The following is an 18,425-nucleotide window of genomic DNA, read 5'->3' as shown; positions in this document are numbered from 1 at the left end:
CATCCCCGCTTCTTCAACCAGCTGTCATCAGGTCTGGATATGATTGGCTTAGCCGGCGAGTGGCTGACCTCTACTGCCAACACTAACATGTAAGATAAAGACACAGGATCTCTTCCTGTTGAAATACAGACGTTAGTGATATGAGCTACAGATAAGAGACACAAGATTAAACTATATTGATGCCTGTGAAGAAATGGAGTATAGATCAGTGGTTTTCAACCAGTGGTCCAGGGACCACCAGTGGCCCTTGAGGGGGTTCCAGGTGGTCCCCAGCTAAATGATAGAGTATACCGGTAACCAAATACTGTACATGGACCCTTATGGATCTTTAACTCTTGAGAGTGTAAAATGAAACCAAATTGACCCTCACAGGTCCATTTGGTTTCATTTCACGCTCTCAAGAGTTAAATTATTGTTAAACATCTGCATTACTCAATTTACAAGAAGTCTACACAATTAGAGAATGAAGAAGAATTGATATTTTTATCGTTTGCCTGTTATGTCTCCTAATGGTACCCAACATATTCTTTAGTTTTGGGTCTGAGAGGCTAAATCTCATGGTGGTCTGTGGCTCAAACTCAGAATAAATAATTGATATGAAAAGGGTTGAAACACGCTGGTAAATAAATCTATATTGGAGCTAATGAAAGCTATTCTACCAGGTTTACATATGAAGTCTCTCCAGTCTTCATCCTCATGGAGGAAGTTCTACTGAAGAAGATGCAAAGCATTGTGGGATGGGCTGAGGATGAGGGAGATGGTATCTTCTGCCCAGGTAAAACATGGACAGATGGACGGATGAGTGGAGGAATTAATTATGGGATGAATGGATGACGAGAAGAGGTTAATGAATGAATGATGTATTATTCTTAAGGCCAATTCTAAATCCTGACTTAGGTTTTCTGAAAACCTTCAAATATTTATTAAAAAATGACATTTTGTTACGTATATAATACTTTACATAGCAACAACTACCCCAAATGGGGAAATGTGATGAATGACGATACACCTTAAAAAATGTCTTACTGAAGATACTCTACTCTACTACTCTACATTAAATATCTGCAAATAAGTTGTTTACTTGGTAAAGGTTACCTTTGAATCCTGCACATGAATTGTAAATTATATTCATAAAATCTAATCTTTCATAGCGATTAATTATTAATACCTGTAGTAATAATAACAGGCTTTGAATGTCTATGTACTGTTTTACTTTTTTTATTGGCTATTACTGATCTAAATTCAATGTCAGGTATCAGTACTAACAAAATAATGATTTCAACAATATAACTGTAAAACCATATCTATATTTTCCCAAAGGAGGAACAATATCCAACCTGTACAGCATCCTGGTAGCCAGGTACCATTTCTACCCAGAGGTGAAGACCAGTGGGATGAGGGCACTGCCTCGGCTGGCTCTTTTCACCTCAGAACATGTAATATAACACACGTGGTAACAAGTATTGTGTTTCATTTATTTTTAGGTATGCTTAGCTTGCCTCACGTTTACATTGTAAGTGTTGAGTTGACTCTTTTCTCGTAGTAGCAAGAGCCATAATACTGCTAAGAAGACATACACAGTATAATATACTGTGCCAAAGTACAGTATATGATATTGTACTTTGCATACAATGACTAGTGAACATATTTTATCTACAAGGTCAAAGTGCCTCACATAATTTGTGATGTGACGCATTGTGAGCTTGTAGGTCTGCTATTTTTGAAAATGTGGACATTTTTGGAAAAACATGTCATGATATGGCCAAAAGAGGGATGGTAGGTTTAAAGTGGAATTGGTTAACTCATGTGGAGTGGGAAGGTAGCCTAATTCCACCATTTTCCTTTGAACTCAACCAAGTCTTTTGAACGTTTAAGATCAAAGCAAAGTGCCTATTGTTTGTTCCAAGAATAGTATTGATATTATTTGCCCCACAGGGCTAGTGGAACAAATGACGATGATCATTCCTACTTTCTATTCTGTATAGAGCCACTACTCTGTGAAGAAAGCAGCCGCAGCCCTGGGGCTTGGCAGTGAGAATGTGGTGGTGGTGACATGTGATGAAAGGTTAGTGAGACTGAGAGCAATATTGAACAAAAGAAATGTTTGCACACCTGTTGGAGGAAACTGTAATGGGAGTGTGTGTGTGTGTGTGTGTGTGTGTGTGTGTGTGTGTGTGTGTGTGTGTGTGTGTGTGTGTGTGTGTGTGTGTGTGTGTGTGTGTGTGTGTGTGTGTGTGTGTGTGTGTGTGTGTGTGTGTGTGTGTGTGACCTGTGTACTTTCCATGTCTATGGAATTGTGGGGTAGACAGAATGAACCATCCTTTTTCCCCTGTAGAAATTCCCATAACAAACTAGCCGTGTAGATGATCTTCAATGTACAGTCATATAGGGTAGGATAGACATTTATTGATTTTCATAAGAAAAACAAAAACAGCTAATAATGACAACAGATAAGAAAAAGGTCATCCAGGTAAGATTTCCTAAAGTTGTGATAAACTGTTGTCATGTATGTGTTGTTAAGAGGGAAGATGATTCCTGCTGCGCTAGAGGCTTCCATACTGACAGCTAAAGATAAGGTAGGTAGAGGATAGAGACTTTTCATTTTCTGTTGCATACACAGCTGCCATCAACCAAGAAGAAACAAAAAGAAGTGTCTTACTGTCCCACTCTTCAAAAAGTCCACATAAACGTATTAATGTCAGCCAAGTTCATAATGTCAAGATGTTTCCACCTTTTTGAGCCAAAGAGCACCTTCAATTGATACATAATTGTATCTATGCAGTATATGTTCGGAGCGTAATGCTGACAGAGCATAAGTCAGGCATTACTGTGCACTTCTGTAAGCTGAATGAATAATAAATGTGTGTATAAAAACTCCCCTCTGGCTCCAGGGTTGGGATCCATTCTATGTCAACGCCACAGCGGGTACCACTGTGTATGGAGCCTTCGATCCTCTCCACGCCATCGCAGATATCTGCCAACAGCATTCACTGTGGCTGCATGTTGATGTACAGACGTTCAGCACACAACGTCACACACACGCATGCACGCACGCACACACACACACACACACACACACATTTTACACATTGGACATTGCACAAATAGACATTGCTGTCTTGTATAGATTAGACCAAAGCTAACATTGCAAGCATGCATTGGCTAATTAATTTCACATGCAAATATAATTATGGTGCATGCATCTGCTTCGATCCAGATGTGTTGCATGCCCTTTCCAGTCTCTACTGCCCTACCCAAATAAAGCAACATCTAAAAATAAATAATGCAGCGCAGCACAATATGTGAAACGTTTCTTTGCAGGATTAAATGTTCACACAGCAATTTGATGTTGTGTTACCTCAGTCTCTCTGTATGATATAGAGAAGAGCATACTGTACATCTAAGTCATAAGCATAAGTCTGATTGACAGTCTTTTCAATTCTTGAAATGTGTTAACGGCTGGACAAGAGCACCACCTAGTGGATCTTCTAACAGAAAACCACAACCTGCTTCAACTCAAGCAGAGCAATGCACCTGCTATTTAAAAACAAAAATATTTCCTCATGGCATCACGTTTATGTACACACACACAATTGCATATGATGCTGTTGTTCTAAACATCATGTACATATGCTATTTGTATGTATATCTTTTTGAGTATTTGACCTGTTTCTAGCCTGTGTTTTTCTCCTGCTCTTACTCTATCTCTATCCTGCTCTGTTCTCACAATAAAAAGTGTGCAAAAAAATAAATAATCACCTACACCTGTAGTGACGTGACAATAATATTTGATTCTGATAGAGTAGACGGTACACACACTGAACTAGGCTACACATCCACTAAGGATTGTACTGGGGAAATAAAGAAAAGAAAATCAGTACAGAAAGTCAAATCATTCTCATCTTTCTCTTCTCTGTCCCTCTAGGCAGCTTGGGGCGGGGGCTTGCTGATGTCAAAGAGACACCAGGTCAAACTTGAGGGCATTGAACGGTAATTACACCTGCGTCACCTTTCACCTAAAATACAGATAGTTCACAGTGAGCTGGCTGATCCGTTCCTTCCTAACCTTTAAGGTGTATGCTTGCAAGAACACGTTCAGAGACTAAACATTGCCAATGATGTTTCATATGAGTTGACTGCATTTGCAGTTTTTTATCACCGCTATACGATTTGTCTGCTTAAAATGATCCAAACCAGAGACACATTAAACCATATCCATTGAAATCCTATACTTTAACAATTTCTATTGTTTTTGTCATGCTTCTCCACAGCGCCTGGTCTGTAACATGGAACCCCCACAAAATGATGGGTGTCCCCCTGCAATGTTCCGTCATTCTGGTCAAGAAGAGAGTGAGAAATAATTACGTCAATTATTTTATTTAGCTATGTTTACTATTTATGTATGTGTAGAGTTCCAGGCAGCTATGCTTTGCTAAACAATGGATCCATATTTAAAAAAATATATATAATTAATTTGGGCTAGAATCCTATATCAGGGCAACAAATAAAGCGTTCTTTTAGATAACTATTGTGTTGTTAGGTGCGATTTTCAGCAACTGAATATCAAAAAGAGATTTAGAGTACGACCATATAGGCCATTAGATATTTGGTTTAATTCTTAGATTTTTTGTCCTTGAAAGCCTACTGCACATAAAGAAACTTTTCAAAATCATCTCCATATATGGCTCAATGCTCACTATGGGAGTGGGACATTACATTTCTGTTCTGTCTACATGCTCTGGGTCTCAGAGGTTGACTGTGTTCTCGAAAATGTGCATACTAATGTCATCTTCAGTGGTAATTTCAAACAAGACTTAAAACTGTTTTAATTGATACAAGAACAATGGCTTTTCAGCATTCCTCCACATCTTTTGTGTATCGTCAGATTGGACCCCAGCCATACCCTCGTCTCTGGCCCTATGTTGAAGAGGCTGGCTTCTGAGAGTGCATGGTCTGTATAGGAGGCAGGTGGTAATTATGTTCGGCAGGCTGCTCAAGCTCGCCACACTCGCATGCTGTGCCATTTGCCAAGCCCCACTTCTTCTTTGAAGTTTCCGACCCCAGTGGGTTGGGTTCATCAGGGGCCATTGCTTGCTGGCATGGTAGATCTTCATCTTTGATGCCATCCCCCGGGTCCTAGATGTAGCGATGGATTCACGTGGGTCTGGCTGTTTCCCACTACTGCTTCCAACTCCCAAGCTGCCACCATCCAATGCGTTAACTTAATAGACAGGTCCTCAGGGATAGAACAGTGCATCTCTTGTGCCGCATTACTGTAGGTATGGCGGTAGGCCACTTTAGTCTGCTTGTCGTTGTAGTGTCATGCAGGACGTGTCAGGAATGTTTCTGGGCTTGCGATGCTAAGGCGATTCTCACTAGGGCTGGTAGGTGAAACACAGGGCTGGGCTTCAGGCAACCAGCTATGATCTGGAGGGCTCTGTTAATGGTGACAGCAACCTTTTTGACCTGTTCAGCAGAGCATGCTAACTTTCAAGGAAGTCAAAGACTGAGGTTTAGCGCTGCCCCACTGATGATGACATTGGTAGACAGTTTTCTGAACTGTCCACAGCCCACCTCTGAGATGCAGAGTGAATAAACAAAATGATGTACATACGTTTACAATTTTGTTATGTTGTTGATATTATGTGCAATTCACCCTTTTTGTGTGAAATGTATAGACCCTATCCCTGTCTGCCGCCTCTAGGGACTGCTACAGGAGTGTAACCAGATTGGAGCTGATTACCTTTTTCAGACAGACAAACACTATGACGTCTCCTACGACACTGGGGATAAAACCATCCAGTGTGGCCGACACGTAGATGCCTTCAAACTCTGGCTCATGTGGAAAGCAAAGGTGATAAAGTACTATCTCTATTAGCTATAACATGTACTCCTTTCATATACACTATTGCTCTTCATTCTTGTCTCTGTGTCTTTTACAGCATTTGGGCTTAGTTGTACATTGTGCTTGAAGATCTGCAAGAGTTGAGGTCAACTCTTGCAGATTTTAATGTATAAATCAGGCATTTTGGTTTCCCTCTCTCTCTAACTCTGTCCTCGTCTCTGCCAGGGCACTGAGGGTTTTGGATCCCAGGTCAACAAGTGTCTGGAGAATGCTGAGTATCTTTATGATCAACTCCAAAGGAGGGACGACTTTGAACTGGTGTTCAAAAGCAAAGTAAGACTTCGTACAGTACGTTACCAAACCAAGCACATAATAGGCTGTAAGAAATCCCATCTTAAAAAATAACTTTTATTAAGTGTTTTCCACATTTTAAAATGCCTCTCAGCCAATCACATGCTGCAATGGATGTCTCCCTCTCTCGACCCATCCCTTGTTCTTCTACCTCTCCCACTAATCCTCTCCTGTTGTTCATGTTCCAGCCAGAGCACAGTAATGTGTGTTTTTGGTACATTCCACCCAGTCTGAAGAAGCTTCCACCTGGCCCTGACAGGAGCAGAAGGCTACACAAGGTCAGTACAGCGCTCACTACTGTACTTTATCAATGCGTGATGTCATATAGATACATTTTTCAATTTGAACAAAGTTTGTTATACAGTATAACACATGTGACCTGCCGTACTAAAATCACACAAGCGTCACAGAACATGTGAGCTCTCAGAAAGCAATGTCTAAACTCTTGTTGATGTAAATGGCCTTTAAGTGTTTCCACTTTGATGTAAAGTAACACTAAATGAGGTATACCTGTGTTAACACACTAATTGTTACACACCCAGTACAAATTAGAATTAATTTATTTAAATCAATTTTTCTGGCACAGGATGCAATCCTCTTTTTCGATTAAAAAAATTAAATAAGTATAACATGCTGAATATATCCTCATGCCAATCTATTAAGTTGGCCATTACCTGATTGGCAATGACCTGAAGAATATCTGCGAGGATTGAAACGTTGTAGACTCGTTCAATAAAGGCATCCTTTGCCTTGAAGCCGGTGTGTGGGTTCTATCTTTTAAAAATGAAACGTTTTTTGGCCTTGCACCCACTGTTGATTAATTGGGGCATAGAGTAATGCAGCCACAGGGCTGAACCCATTTTGGACGGGAACCCATTTTGATGTTAGCATTATGTTATGCTTTAGCTATTGAAAAATAGCAGATCTACAAGTACAAGTAGGTCTGCTATTTTTGAAAAATCGAAGAGCGACTGACATAGAAGACATTTTTAGAATCTGATCTCAGGTCAGAATGAAAACTGTCAGGATGTAGAAGACATTTTTAGAATCTGATCTCAGGTCAGAATGGGTTAACATTACACATGTCCTCAGGTGGCTCCTCACATCAAAGCCATGATGATGGAGCAGGGGACGGTTATGATTGGATACCAGCCGTTTGGATCCACAGTCAATTTCTTCAGGTGTGTGTTCTCCAACCCAGCTACTCAGCCTGAAGACATCCACTTCCTTTTGGATGAAATCGTACGCTTAGGCCACCAGTTCTGACCTCTGTATTCTAGACTTTCACTCACTGCTGCTTTTTACTCATTTCCTGCTATGGTGCAACACTATAATCTAATGGTGGATTTAAAGTAGTGCAGATGGGTTTCACAATACCAGAGTATATATGCACAGTAACATATACCACCAACATAACTTCATGGATATTCTACTGTAAATTGAATAAAATACCCTGCCATATGCCTACTGTATATACAGTAGGCATATGTTCTTTAATATTAAAGAAATTAGGACCAGTAGGCCATATCTTATCATACCACTATTCCATTTGAGGTTAATGACAGACATCTTAACTTAAATGTATCAAAATGTTGCCCCACATCCCAGTATCGGTACATAATCTTATAACTATACTGAATCACTTTTAAGCTGTGTAAGCATATTGACAATGCATTTTGTTGTTTTAAATGTGCTGTATAAATAAAGTTGGATTTCTGATGCCATGTGCTCTCCTTTATCAAGATAATGTAGGCCCTAATAAATAAATAAAACTTGTTGTTAGAACATGTTTGCTGTCTATTCCTATCTTGCCTAGCAGCCCATTATGTGACACTGCCTTGTTGTCATTTTTGTTCTCAGATGGCACATGCTTGCAGAAGGGTAATTCCATAACAGTCACTCTGACTACTATTGTAGAGGAACGCAGTTAACATAATGACAGAGGACTCTACTGTATAACGTGTACAGTAGCAATTATTAAGGATAACTTTGACAACCGAACTTTGAACTGTCAATCTCCCCCTCTCCTCTATGATAGCTTTCCTCAAACATTGAATACTGCACTGAGTTTAAAGACTTTACAGGATATTGCACATTTACCTATAGGTGTAAACAGTAAAGGGGAGAGGGGATGTGGTAAGAGGTAAACTGCACCAGAGAGGGAGGCACCACCATCATAACTTATCTGCAAATTATCATGGTGAATGGCTTGGGTGAACAGGTCACGGTATGCAGGACAATGTAAATCAGCATGAACACACCCAGGCCCAAAGTAATTACAGCGCACATGCTGGTCCAGATATTACGAGACTTTGTCTCTTCTTCAGTCCTTTCATTCTGTCCTTCCTCGTCCTCCCTCAGTCGCTCTCTCTGGACTTCCATCTCTCTCTCTGTCCACCTTCCATCTCTGCTCGCACGCCACATCGTGGAGTGTCCTTCTCCTGGCAGGGACCTCAATCTGTATCCGCCTGGAAGAAACGGCACAGCTCGGCCGGGCTCGACGCTCCCTCCCTCCAGGACTCTGCCTCGGTGGAAATGCATTGTTCCCATGGCAGCGTCTCTCATAGGACCTGGAGGAAGCTGGTTTAAGCCGGCCATGATTGTACCGGCGTTTGAAACTTGGTCTCTGTCACTGCCCACCGAGAGGGAGGAGTTGGTGCTGGGTAACAGTAACATAAAGACAGTGGTGAACTCTGGTGCCAACAGGTGTGCCAGGGACGATGTCATGGGAACTGCACCCATTATGTACTCATCGTCAGGGAGACGGTCGACGGTTGGACCGTCCGAAAGCACTGTGACACCACGACACCAGGGGCAGACGATGACTAGCCGAGTGGTTTGATTTCCGGTTGGACGTTGTAGCCATATCTCGCTCAAACCCGGCCTTTCCCCGGTTTGATCCGCCGTTAGGTCAGTGCCATTGAAGTTCGTCACACCTTGATCAATCAACATTTGGTCATTGCCGATTGAAGTCTGAAACTCCGGCCTCGTCATGTTGGTTGTCTGCGCTGTCCCCACACTGTCCACAGCCACCTCCGCAGATCTGTTTCTGACTGGACCATCTGTGGGCTGGGTGCTGCTCTCAGACTCGTTCCGTCGCATCATCTCATGCCATCTGTTCTCCGCTCCGTCATTCCCGCTGGCCTCCATGCTCTCTGAATAGCGGTGAATAATCTGCGCGTGGGGAGCGTTCTCCGTGTGACTGAGTCCATTCGTTAGAGCGGCGCCTCTCTGGTCTACCCTCACCTCGGCGTGTGTGACGGTGACCATGCGGCTCAAGCAGGCCGAGCAGCAGGTGTGCCGACAGGCCAGCCGCTTGGCCCGCCGATGCTGACTGTATTCATTCAGACATATCTGACACTCCCATTTACAGGGGCCACCTTCCATGGTCAATTACTTTGTCCTTCTGATATTATTGCTCTGGGAGTGTGTGGGTGTGGGGGCAGGCACAGTTAGTGTAGCAAATGCACTTAGAACTGGGAAGTGGCCTGAAAGGTCCTTGATGAGGTGACAATGCTATTCAATGCATGGCTCTGTGCCAGCATAGAGACAATTTCCCAACGAGGATAAATTCAGGATCAAATAAAGTTGTGTCATCTGTCTCAAACAACAACTGTCAGAACAGTAAGTCAGGCTCTCCACCAGGTGTGACCAGATTCCATCTCTATCTCCTTTTGTCTCATGGTTTCCTGATTCAAAATGCAGCAGAGAAGAGAAACAGCATTTCAAATTGATGTCATGTAAAACGTTTGTCTGGCTCCACTGTGCTCTGCAAAAGTCAAGAGAAGATATATCCATTATTCAGTGCAGTGGTGTAGCCTATAATCCCATGTTTATTCTCCTGTAAACAGTGTGGATGAGATAAGTGTACTTTCCAACACACTGTCAAAAGGTAACATTCCCCACTATATGACAAAGAACAGGCATATAAAATTAATTGTATTTTTGTGTCAACAGGATATCCATGCAAAGTACACTACACACAGATGTTTGATCAAAAAAGCACCATCAAGAAACTATTTTGTATGCTGAAAATCATGGCTGATGACAATTTGTTAAGAGTTTATCATCTGGTTTTGGTTGAGTTACTGAGTAACTGATTACTAAGATTAACAACTACATTATACCTAGTAAGTATGTAATAGTCCAATTGAGTGATCACAGCATTAGAGAAGTGTGTGTGTGTGTGTGTGTGTGTGTGTCATGGTATCTTATATTCTAGGGATCAGTTTTAATTGAACAAGATCCTTTTCTTGCACAAAAACACAAATATGCAATTTGTAAATTAAAATTGTACAAATACATGATTACTTTTCATTTATACAAATGGAAACCTGTCATGCTTTTTGTTCTTGCTTAATGTAAGTCGCTCGTCTGCTAAATGTCTAAAATGTAAATTGTACACAAATATGCTAATTAGTAATTACTATGTAAGGTTATGATAAGTCCACAGAGACATTATGTGCAATGTCAATAAGACTTCTTTGCACTTACCAAACCAGTTGGTCAAGAGCCATAACACCTTGTGAAAATGGATAAACTGTACTGCTGTTTAATTAAGCCTCACATGATGAGCTCCACATTTAACTTCATTAAGTGAATGTTATGTGAACCCAGGAAATTAAACTACCGGTAGGCCTACATTCAATTTCTTTACACACTAGGCTACTAACAAAATGCTCCACTGAGCATATTTAATTCTGAAATGAAGAGACTCCAATGGCAATATAGTAAGTTCCTGTACCCACGTCAACTCGTAATCTTTTGAGAATGATGAATTATCTTATTCTTAATTTATAACAAAACAAAAGCAGATAAATCTCTTGAGGGCTGAGGCAACATTGCAAGTAGGCTATGTCCTATCAAAATCAAGGTAAACATTAACGAAACGAAGTCCCAGACTCCCACCCATTAAAACAATGTTGACAAACACTGTACAACTTTGCAAGTTCAAGTTAAGTAATCTGTAAATCAAATGCAGCCGGTCCTGCAGTAGCCCAATAACCTCCGACTCACGTAGGTTTCAAAAGTAGCCTAGCAATATCGCAAACTTACCTTCTCTTTTAATACCATGCAAAGCGACAAGATGAGCCTTGTAAAAACAAAAACAATCCGGTTGTTTTGACTGTAGGCTAGTAGTGACTAGTGAGTGAGTTTGCCGCACCTTAAATAAGGCTGTTCAGACCAGTGTGCTTCAGTGGGGGCGTTTCCATTCCAAGGTACGTACGGTAAATATACTTAGCCTACATTATAAGCTTCTGTCGACCATAATATGTTGATAAACAAAAAGTAAAATTGTAAAAGCTTCATGTGACAGTTTACAGAAGTACAAAATAGTTTATTACACAATTTATTGAAAACAATTAGACAATTACATTTTAGGGTTAAAATGCATACAATTAGAATATTTTTTTTGTTTTAGGATTAAAATGTATAAAAAGGTGCACTGATATCATGTCAAGTCAGTGTCACTGCGGTCAGTCATCTTTGTTTCAGTCCATTATTGCCACCTGTAATGAGAACGATTGATTAGAATTTGTCAAAACAGACTTGAAAATGGCATGTCCACACTTCACAGTGCAAATATTTGACCTCCATAAATGTAAGTAAAGTCACTAATAAGTTAGGCTTACTGTATAGCTGTAGTCTATACTTACGACTCGAGTCATATAGGCAGCAACAGCCCTTGTTTCAAAGTACAAGCAAGTGGATTTATGATAAGTTTAATCTGCTGACGGTTTCGCAACACCTAGCAGGCAACCTAGCTATTGCTCTCCTACCTACTACAATTACAGCAATGTTGTGGTTTTGTCATTATACATGATACATCTGAGCTCTACTGCAGACTGCAGTCCGAGAATGTTGCACATGACATGACATTAGAATCCATCTAGTGACCCCATTAATCTGCATCAACATTTGCACCATTTTGTGATGTGCATTAGTGGAGGACCACAGACCACTAATACAAAATAGGTTAAACATGGGTGAAATGCTCCTTAATTTTGTCAGCTATATAAGTGTAATCATGCTGACAAACTTTTGAACAGTTTGTGCATTTGAAAATATGATCTGTGTAGCGGGGGAAAAACTAAGGGTTGGTGGTGGCTGGTGGGTGGATTGGTCTGGGGCTGCAATACTGACCTCTTGGTTTCCCAGGTCTGTTCCAGGGATCATTGTAACCTGGCTGCTCCTCCTGGCTGCTCCAGTCTGCATAACGTCTGCTGTGATCTATTGAAGAGATATATTACATAGAATTCCCAATACATTAAAGCTAGAATTCTACATGCTAATCTATTACATTTGGCATTAAGATGACATTTTTGCAAAACGTTATGCAGCATACCCTGTGACCAGTTTCTGCGTGGCCCATGCTTCTTTGGGTTTCTGTGCCCATGTCCAGTCTCATAAGTGTCCTCTTCAACCTTTGTCTTTTGCATCCTCCTCGAGTCTGTGGGCGACAGCAAGGTTTTTTTTAATAATGTAGTTCAGAGGTAAAAATGAAATGGTAAAAGTGCATTTTCAACAGGCAATGCTTTGTAGTTCAGTGCTAATGGGTCTTCCATTTTCAAAGCATTGAACTTCATCTCATGAGGTGTTGGTTCAAATAAATCTCATGCTGTTGGGCAAACTTGTTCCTAGTTGCCTTAAATGTGACATACCTTCAGTAAAACAATAATTAGTATAGTAAGACATTTACCAGGATTCTTCTTGAGCTTTGGTACCATACAGCGTCCAGTCTGTACCCCACGGTCATGCATGTTCGCCTTAGACGGAGACACATCGTCCAATTTCTGGGCAATTACCTCCAGCTTAATTAGCTTATGCTCCCAAAAGTCTTGTCCCTTTTCTTCATTGTTGGGGCTCAGCTGACCAACACATGGGCTTTTCTCCTTTGCTGGATTGTTGGGGAACATGGATTCTAATCGCTCTGGAGAGCATGAACTTTCCATCACATGCTCTGTAACATTCAGAGATCCCTGGTTTGGGCTTTTATTAGCCTCGGGTTCAGAAGACCCTTTTTCAGAGACATCCTCCTCTCCCTCTTCAGCACTGGGAATGGATGCATTTATATTGCTGGGGCCAACAGCGGGTGAAGCCAGGGAATCCTCCCTTTCTGAAGGCTCTATATTCAGGCCTCGTGCTGGGTTCTCAATAATCTGTTCAGACTCCATTTCTAGTCTCTCATGCGAGCCTAGCTCAACAGCTGGGGTAATGAAAATATCAACATTTTGCTGGGAGGTCAGGGGGACCCTATTGTGGCCCATTGTGGAGCCTTCTGAAACAGCAGCAATATGTTCAACAATGTTTTCAAACAGCTTCAGTTCAGAAAACCCTTTTTCAAAGACATCCTGCTCTCCTTCAGCACTAGGAATGGATGCATTCATTTCTTTCGGGACAACAGCAGGCAATGCCAGAGAATCCTCCCTTTCTGAAGGCTCCATATTCAGGCCTCGTGTTGGGTTCACAACTATTGTTTCGGACCGTTTAATTTCAGACGCCATCTTATGTGGGCGCAACTCATGGGCTGGGGTAATAAAAGGCAAATTTTGCTGGGATAACAGGGGGGACGTATTTTGGCTGCACTGATCGAACCAGCCAGCCAAGGGCAAACACACCGAGACAGATTCGACCGACGACATTGAAAAGCGACGACTCAGCCTTCTGTTTCTCTTGGCTTTTAAGCTGCTGCCATTTGTCAACAGATAATTTTTACCTTCATCTGCAACTTCTTCAGCAACTCTATCAGACTGAAACATGCCATTCCGCATCAACCACTCGTCAGTAGGGAAGTAGGGGGCCAATGACTCCACAGACCATACAGACTGATTCATTTTTTTCGACTCAGAGTATATTCGGGGAAGGACATCTATGGAGTCTTCAAGTGAACCAGGATCATTAAAGACTTTGTGAGATTCATTAAGTTGATCTAGAAATCCATTTTGTGGCACCCTCTCTCTGCATGGGTTGTAAGACGTGGCAGAATTAACAGACCACAGGGACTCATTTGCTTTTCTACTCTCAGACATGCTCTCGTGACGGATAAGGGGCTCCCTCTCCTTAGTACCATGTTCATCATCGTCTTCTACCGACTTATGGCACCTCCCGTCAGTTGAATGTACAGTCATGGTTTCCTGCTCAGACACAGTTTTGTCATGTGTGGGAATCTGGTCCTCACTCTCACACAGCTGGTCTACCAATTGTTCCAGAGATCTTTCCCTGCTCTCATAATGGGTGGTGGAGGGGACTCTTCTTTCTTTGGCGACGACATCCTCCTCCTCTCGGTCAGAGGAGCTACAGACAGGCACCAAGCTGTCATTGGACGCCACCGACCACCCATCACAGTTGCCGATGCTCCTACGAACACTTGGGGCAATGATGTCCTCGCAAACACTCCCTTTATTCCTTTTCTGCATTTCCAAAGGTTTACCGACACTGGATGAGTGTCCAGTCTTGGCCAAACGGGGCTTTAAAACCTCCCCTGCGAGGCCTGTGCTTCTGCCACAACCTTGCCCGTCAACCTGGAAGTCATCTCTGCGATCAGGAGAGGGGCAGTCATTTTGCTCCTCAGTGCAGGCCGGCCTTCCTGAGCTGGAGCCTGGGGAGGATGTTCCTGTGCCACGTCCTGATTCTGTGCTTCTTTCAGTGTAAAGGCCTCCAATTCCGGCTGATGTTGCCGACGATGCCGGTTCAGTTTGCACCTCCGAGTTCACCATCTCTTTGGGGACATAAGAAGGGGGGCGGAAGCGTCGGTTCTGGTACGGATTGTGGTATGGTCCAGGAACCTGGGTTTGGTGAAAGCGGCGGTAGTCGACTGGTGGGAGATGATGCGACTGGGGAAACATGTAGCCCGGAGCCTCCATGTAGGGGTTGGGTAGGAATGGGGGCATGACCATACCGTAGCCTGATAATGAAGAGAGGGATGACAGGTTTATCAGATGCGTTTTCTTATGCTTTTTGAATAGGTCATAGAATGGGGGGGGGGGGGGGGGGGAGAAATAACACTCACCCATGCCTGGGAATCCTGTGCCTGGGAATCCAGAGCCTGGGAATCCAGAGCCTGGGAATCCAGAGCCTGGGAATCCAGAATAAGGGTTACAAGGGTAGGGCATGGGCCACTGGTACTGGAGTAGAGGGGGTGGAGGCATGGAGGGGATGTAAAAGTAAGGCCGGGGTTGGTGGGCTTGAGGATGAGAAGGTAATGGAGCCGAGGGCTCCGGGGGCGCGTAGGGATCTGGACCACTGTGTCGGGGGCCATGCTGTCCATGTTGTGGTGCGCCAACAGCATTATGGGTTTGAGGATTTGCATTTGCTCCATTTGGTACAGGATGAGATTGAGGTTGTGCGCTCGCAAACCGTGGCATCTCCATATCAGACCTACTGTACAAAGAAAAGTGTTCAAAGTGTTAGAAATACCAGTAATTAGATGAGCTACAGACTGACTGCAGCTGCATTATGATGTCGAAGCCATTTCACTTAACTATCCTGGTATTATATGTTGAATGCATAGTAACCTCTGGCACCTACTGATTATTGGCACCCATTATCTCAACCATAGTCTGACAGAATCAGAATTTACAGCCTGGGATAATTTATTAGAAATCTGCCCATTTTATTGGGTATAACAACAAGGCTGCTAGTTTGCTATAGTATAGCTAACCGCAAAGATGATTTGCTACCTCGACAAGAATGTCAGCACAAGGAGCACCCAAACGTGATCCCTGCTCCCAACTGTTATCACCGCTTTCCTCACCACACAGTGAATGACTGACAGAACACCTCAAAGCACACGTCAGTACATGCAACTTTAAGTAGGCCACAAGCTGTGAAATTAACCATTATGTCAACAGACTTGCCACCTTTTCCATTGCATGTGCAAAAGAAATGGATCCAAATTACAAATGACTCAGGATAGCAAACATTATGCATCCAACATGTTTCGACCTAACAGGTCTTCATCAGGGCATTCTTCTCCACAGTTGAATGTGTTTTGTTTCTATGAAATGTGACAGTCAGTGAATTCAGTAACTATGTACACTACAGTATGCAGCATGTGCAGTATAGTGAGAGAAACATCAAAGTGTAAAACCATGCATTTACAAATATTCCTTGGAAATCTACTAGAAGACGTATGAGATTTAGACAAAATGCATATAGTACATTTAAAGTATAGTGCAACCAACGTGTATGTGGAGTGGACATTGAATTTATTAGAACTTAAGTCTCAGAGCTCTAGCAGCATAAAGAACATTCAATGTGGATTTGGCATTTATAACTCTGAAGCAATATTAGTAATGTTGGGCATAGGACTAAATGATAACCTTTAAAGAATGTGATAGGTATAATGTATGATAAACATTTTGAATCAAATAATTATGGTTGGTAATGGACTGTGGGCAAACAATAGCTGTCCATTAGATAAAAAATAAGCCTCAGACAAATGCTGTGCACATCACTTGTTCCATTATGATTCCCATTGGTGCATGTACAGTACAACAAATGCAACTGAAAATAAATTACCTTTTAACACCAAATCGACCTCAAAGTTCAGATGATGCAGAAATAATTTGATCAAACAGCAGAAAAGCTACACCTGATTTTAAGTAGCTAATTGTGAGGGGTGTGGTCTATACTGGGGGTATAGCTGTGCTGCTATTGGTTAGTTAATCTTAAATCTTCCAATCAGTCACTCTTGGCATGGCACTGGGTACGCATAGTTTACCAGTAATAACCCTACCAGTAATAAATAAAACAATAAAGGCCACCATTTATAAATCAAAAGTAATGTAATCCTTATCTGCAGTAAGCAAGACCTGATCTAAACCCTGCAGATACATTTCACTTCCAGTGGTGTTATGCAAGGAACTGGAAGGGGTGCGATCGATGCTGTGCATGTGCCACGACATTCATGGGTGGCAATCTTGTACCGGATGTTCAATGAACTTATAAACGAACACAGTTTTTTCATATCATCGAAAATGTACCAACACAGCCATCTTTTTAGACAGCCACACAGCCATCACTGTGCTTATCAGTATGTTGACAAGCTTCATGGAGATGCTAATTTTCCTTTACACCTGCCCACAGTGCCAAAACTACTAGTAACTGGTGTACTGTCTGACCATGGTATTACTGTGCTTAACTGACCAGCCAACTGGCCTGACCTGATCCCCACAGAGAATATAGGTTTTATTGTCAAGAGGAAGGTGTGAGACATAAAACTGAACAATACAAATTAATTTACGGCTGTTATCAAAGCAAACCTGTCAGGTAGCTGACGAAGGCCCCTGAGGCCGAAACGTATTGTTTTTCGCTCTGTCAATAATTTGTTTTGGGAGCTTTTACAACTGACCCACCCAGGTGAATCTGGCAATAATACTAATGACCGTAGTCTTACCATGAAACATGTCGGGTGGTCGTTAAAAGTTGATTTCTCCCTCTGTCATTTCCTCGTATTTCTAGTTTATTTAAATAATGTCCTGCACATTTGTCCAGTGCATAGCCTACTGCAGGCCTGGTTGACTAGATTTAGAAGACATTTTTGAAGGTTTATTTTATATGGAGAAATCCCATCATTTAACATGCATCTCAATGGGTGAGGACAGCTTGTCCTGTCTCCTTGCTAACGTGCTTATTGGACAAGGACGGGTTGGGGAGGGACTTGGTGAAGGGCTAATTGCTACTAGTAAAAGGCTGTTGTCCTGTGAATATTCTGTGAAAGGCTTCCCAATCAACGTCCCTGTAACTCTAGGGGCCCCTCTGTGTGGCTTTGTTATCAAACTAAAGACAGTCTCTGCGCAGCTCGTGCGCAATATCCGGGTTCAAATCCAGGGTAGAACAGGAAATCAATCATTTTATCTCAGATAGTGAAGTGTCAGCTAACAAGATTACCTCATGTCATGCTTTACCCTAACATTTCTTCACCAGTATGGAATAATGTCACAACGAAACCCGCTTTAACTCATGCTGCGACAGCACGTTCAGCAAGGCAAGCCAAGTCTGTGAATGTTGCAGAGAAGGGGGGAGTAGAGCGCAAGAGAGAATATTGAGAGAAACAGGGGAACAGAGGGATGGGAAGGAAAGGTCAATTGGGGCAAAATGTTTTTTTTTATATTGTTTTATTAGATACACTTCAGCTGCTCTTTGTTAAATAAATTATAGTAATCTACTTAACATAGAGTAAACATTTGTATTGATGTATTTCAGACACAAGTCCTGACTTATTGTA

General features: G+C 42.1%; 2 protein-coding genes across 3 annotated transcripts; one reads left to right on the top strand and one right to left on the bottom strand.

Moving 5' to 3' along the window:
* gad3 (glutamate decarboxylase 3) lies at positions 1-7,668 on the top strand. The gene is made up of 12 exons (XM_080777511.1): positions 1-89; positions 663-775; positions 1,321-1,436; positions 1,986-2,065; positions 2,522-2,576; positions 2,892-3,008; positions 3,926-3,990; positions 4,272-4,350; positions 5,705-5,854; positions 6,071-6,178; positions 6,385-6,474; positions 7,289-7,668. Exons 1-12 carry the CDS (start codon positions 40-42, stop codon positions 7,460-7,462), a joined length of 1,197 nt encoding a protein of 398 aa, XP_080633637.1. The 5' UTR covers positions 1-39; the 3' UTR covers positions 7,463-7,668.
* A 158-nt stretch (positions 7,669-7,826) lies between these two features.
* rnf152 (ring finger protein 152) lies at positions 7,827-11,328 on the bottom strand. 2 transcript variants are annotated; one of them, XM_080777509.1, is made up of 2 exons: positions 11,252-11,328; positions 7,827-9,965 (listed from the first exon to the last, which is right to left on the bottom strand). In XM_080777509.1, the coding sequence occupies exon 2, from the start codon at positions 9,581-9,583 to the stop codon at positions 8,378-8,380; it is 1,206 nt and encodes a 401-aa protein (XP_080633635.1). In that variant the 5' UTR covers positions 9,584-9,965; positions 11,252-11,328; the 3' UTR covers positions 7,827-8,377. The 2 variants fall into 2 exon arrangements, with proteins under 2 accessions (XP_080633635.1, XP_080633636.1); XM_080777510.1 differs by lacking the exon at positions 11,252-11,328 and adding an exon at positions 10,691-11,229.
* Positions 11,329-18,425: the final 7,097 nt, after the last annotated feature.

This window comes from Protomyctophum bolini, assembly GCF_963924005.1.
Source record: "Protomyctophum bolini genome assembly, chromosome: 12".
NCBI classification, from domain to species: Eukaryota; Metazoa; Chordata; class Actinopteri; order Myctophiformes; family Myctophidae; genus Protomyctophum; species Protomyctophum bolini.
This window is presented reverse-complemented; position numbering and strand designations above follow the sequence as displayed.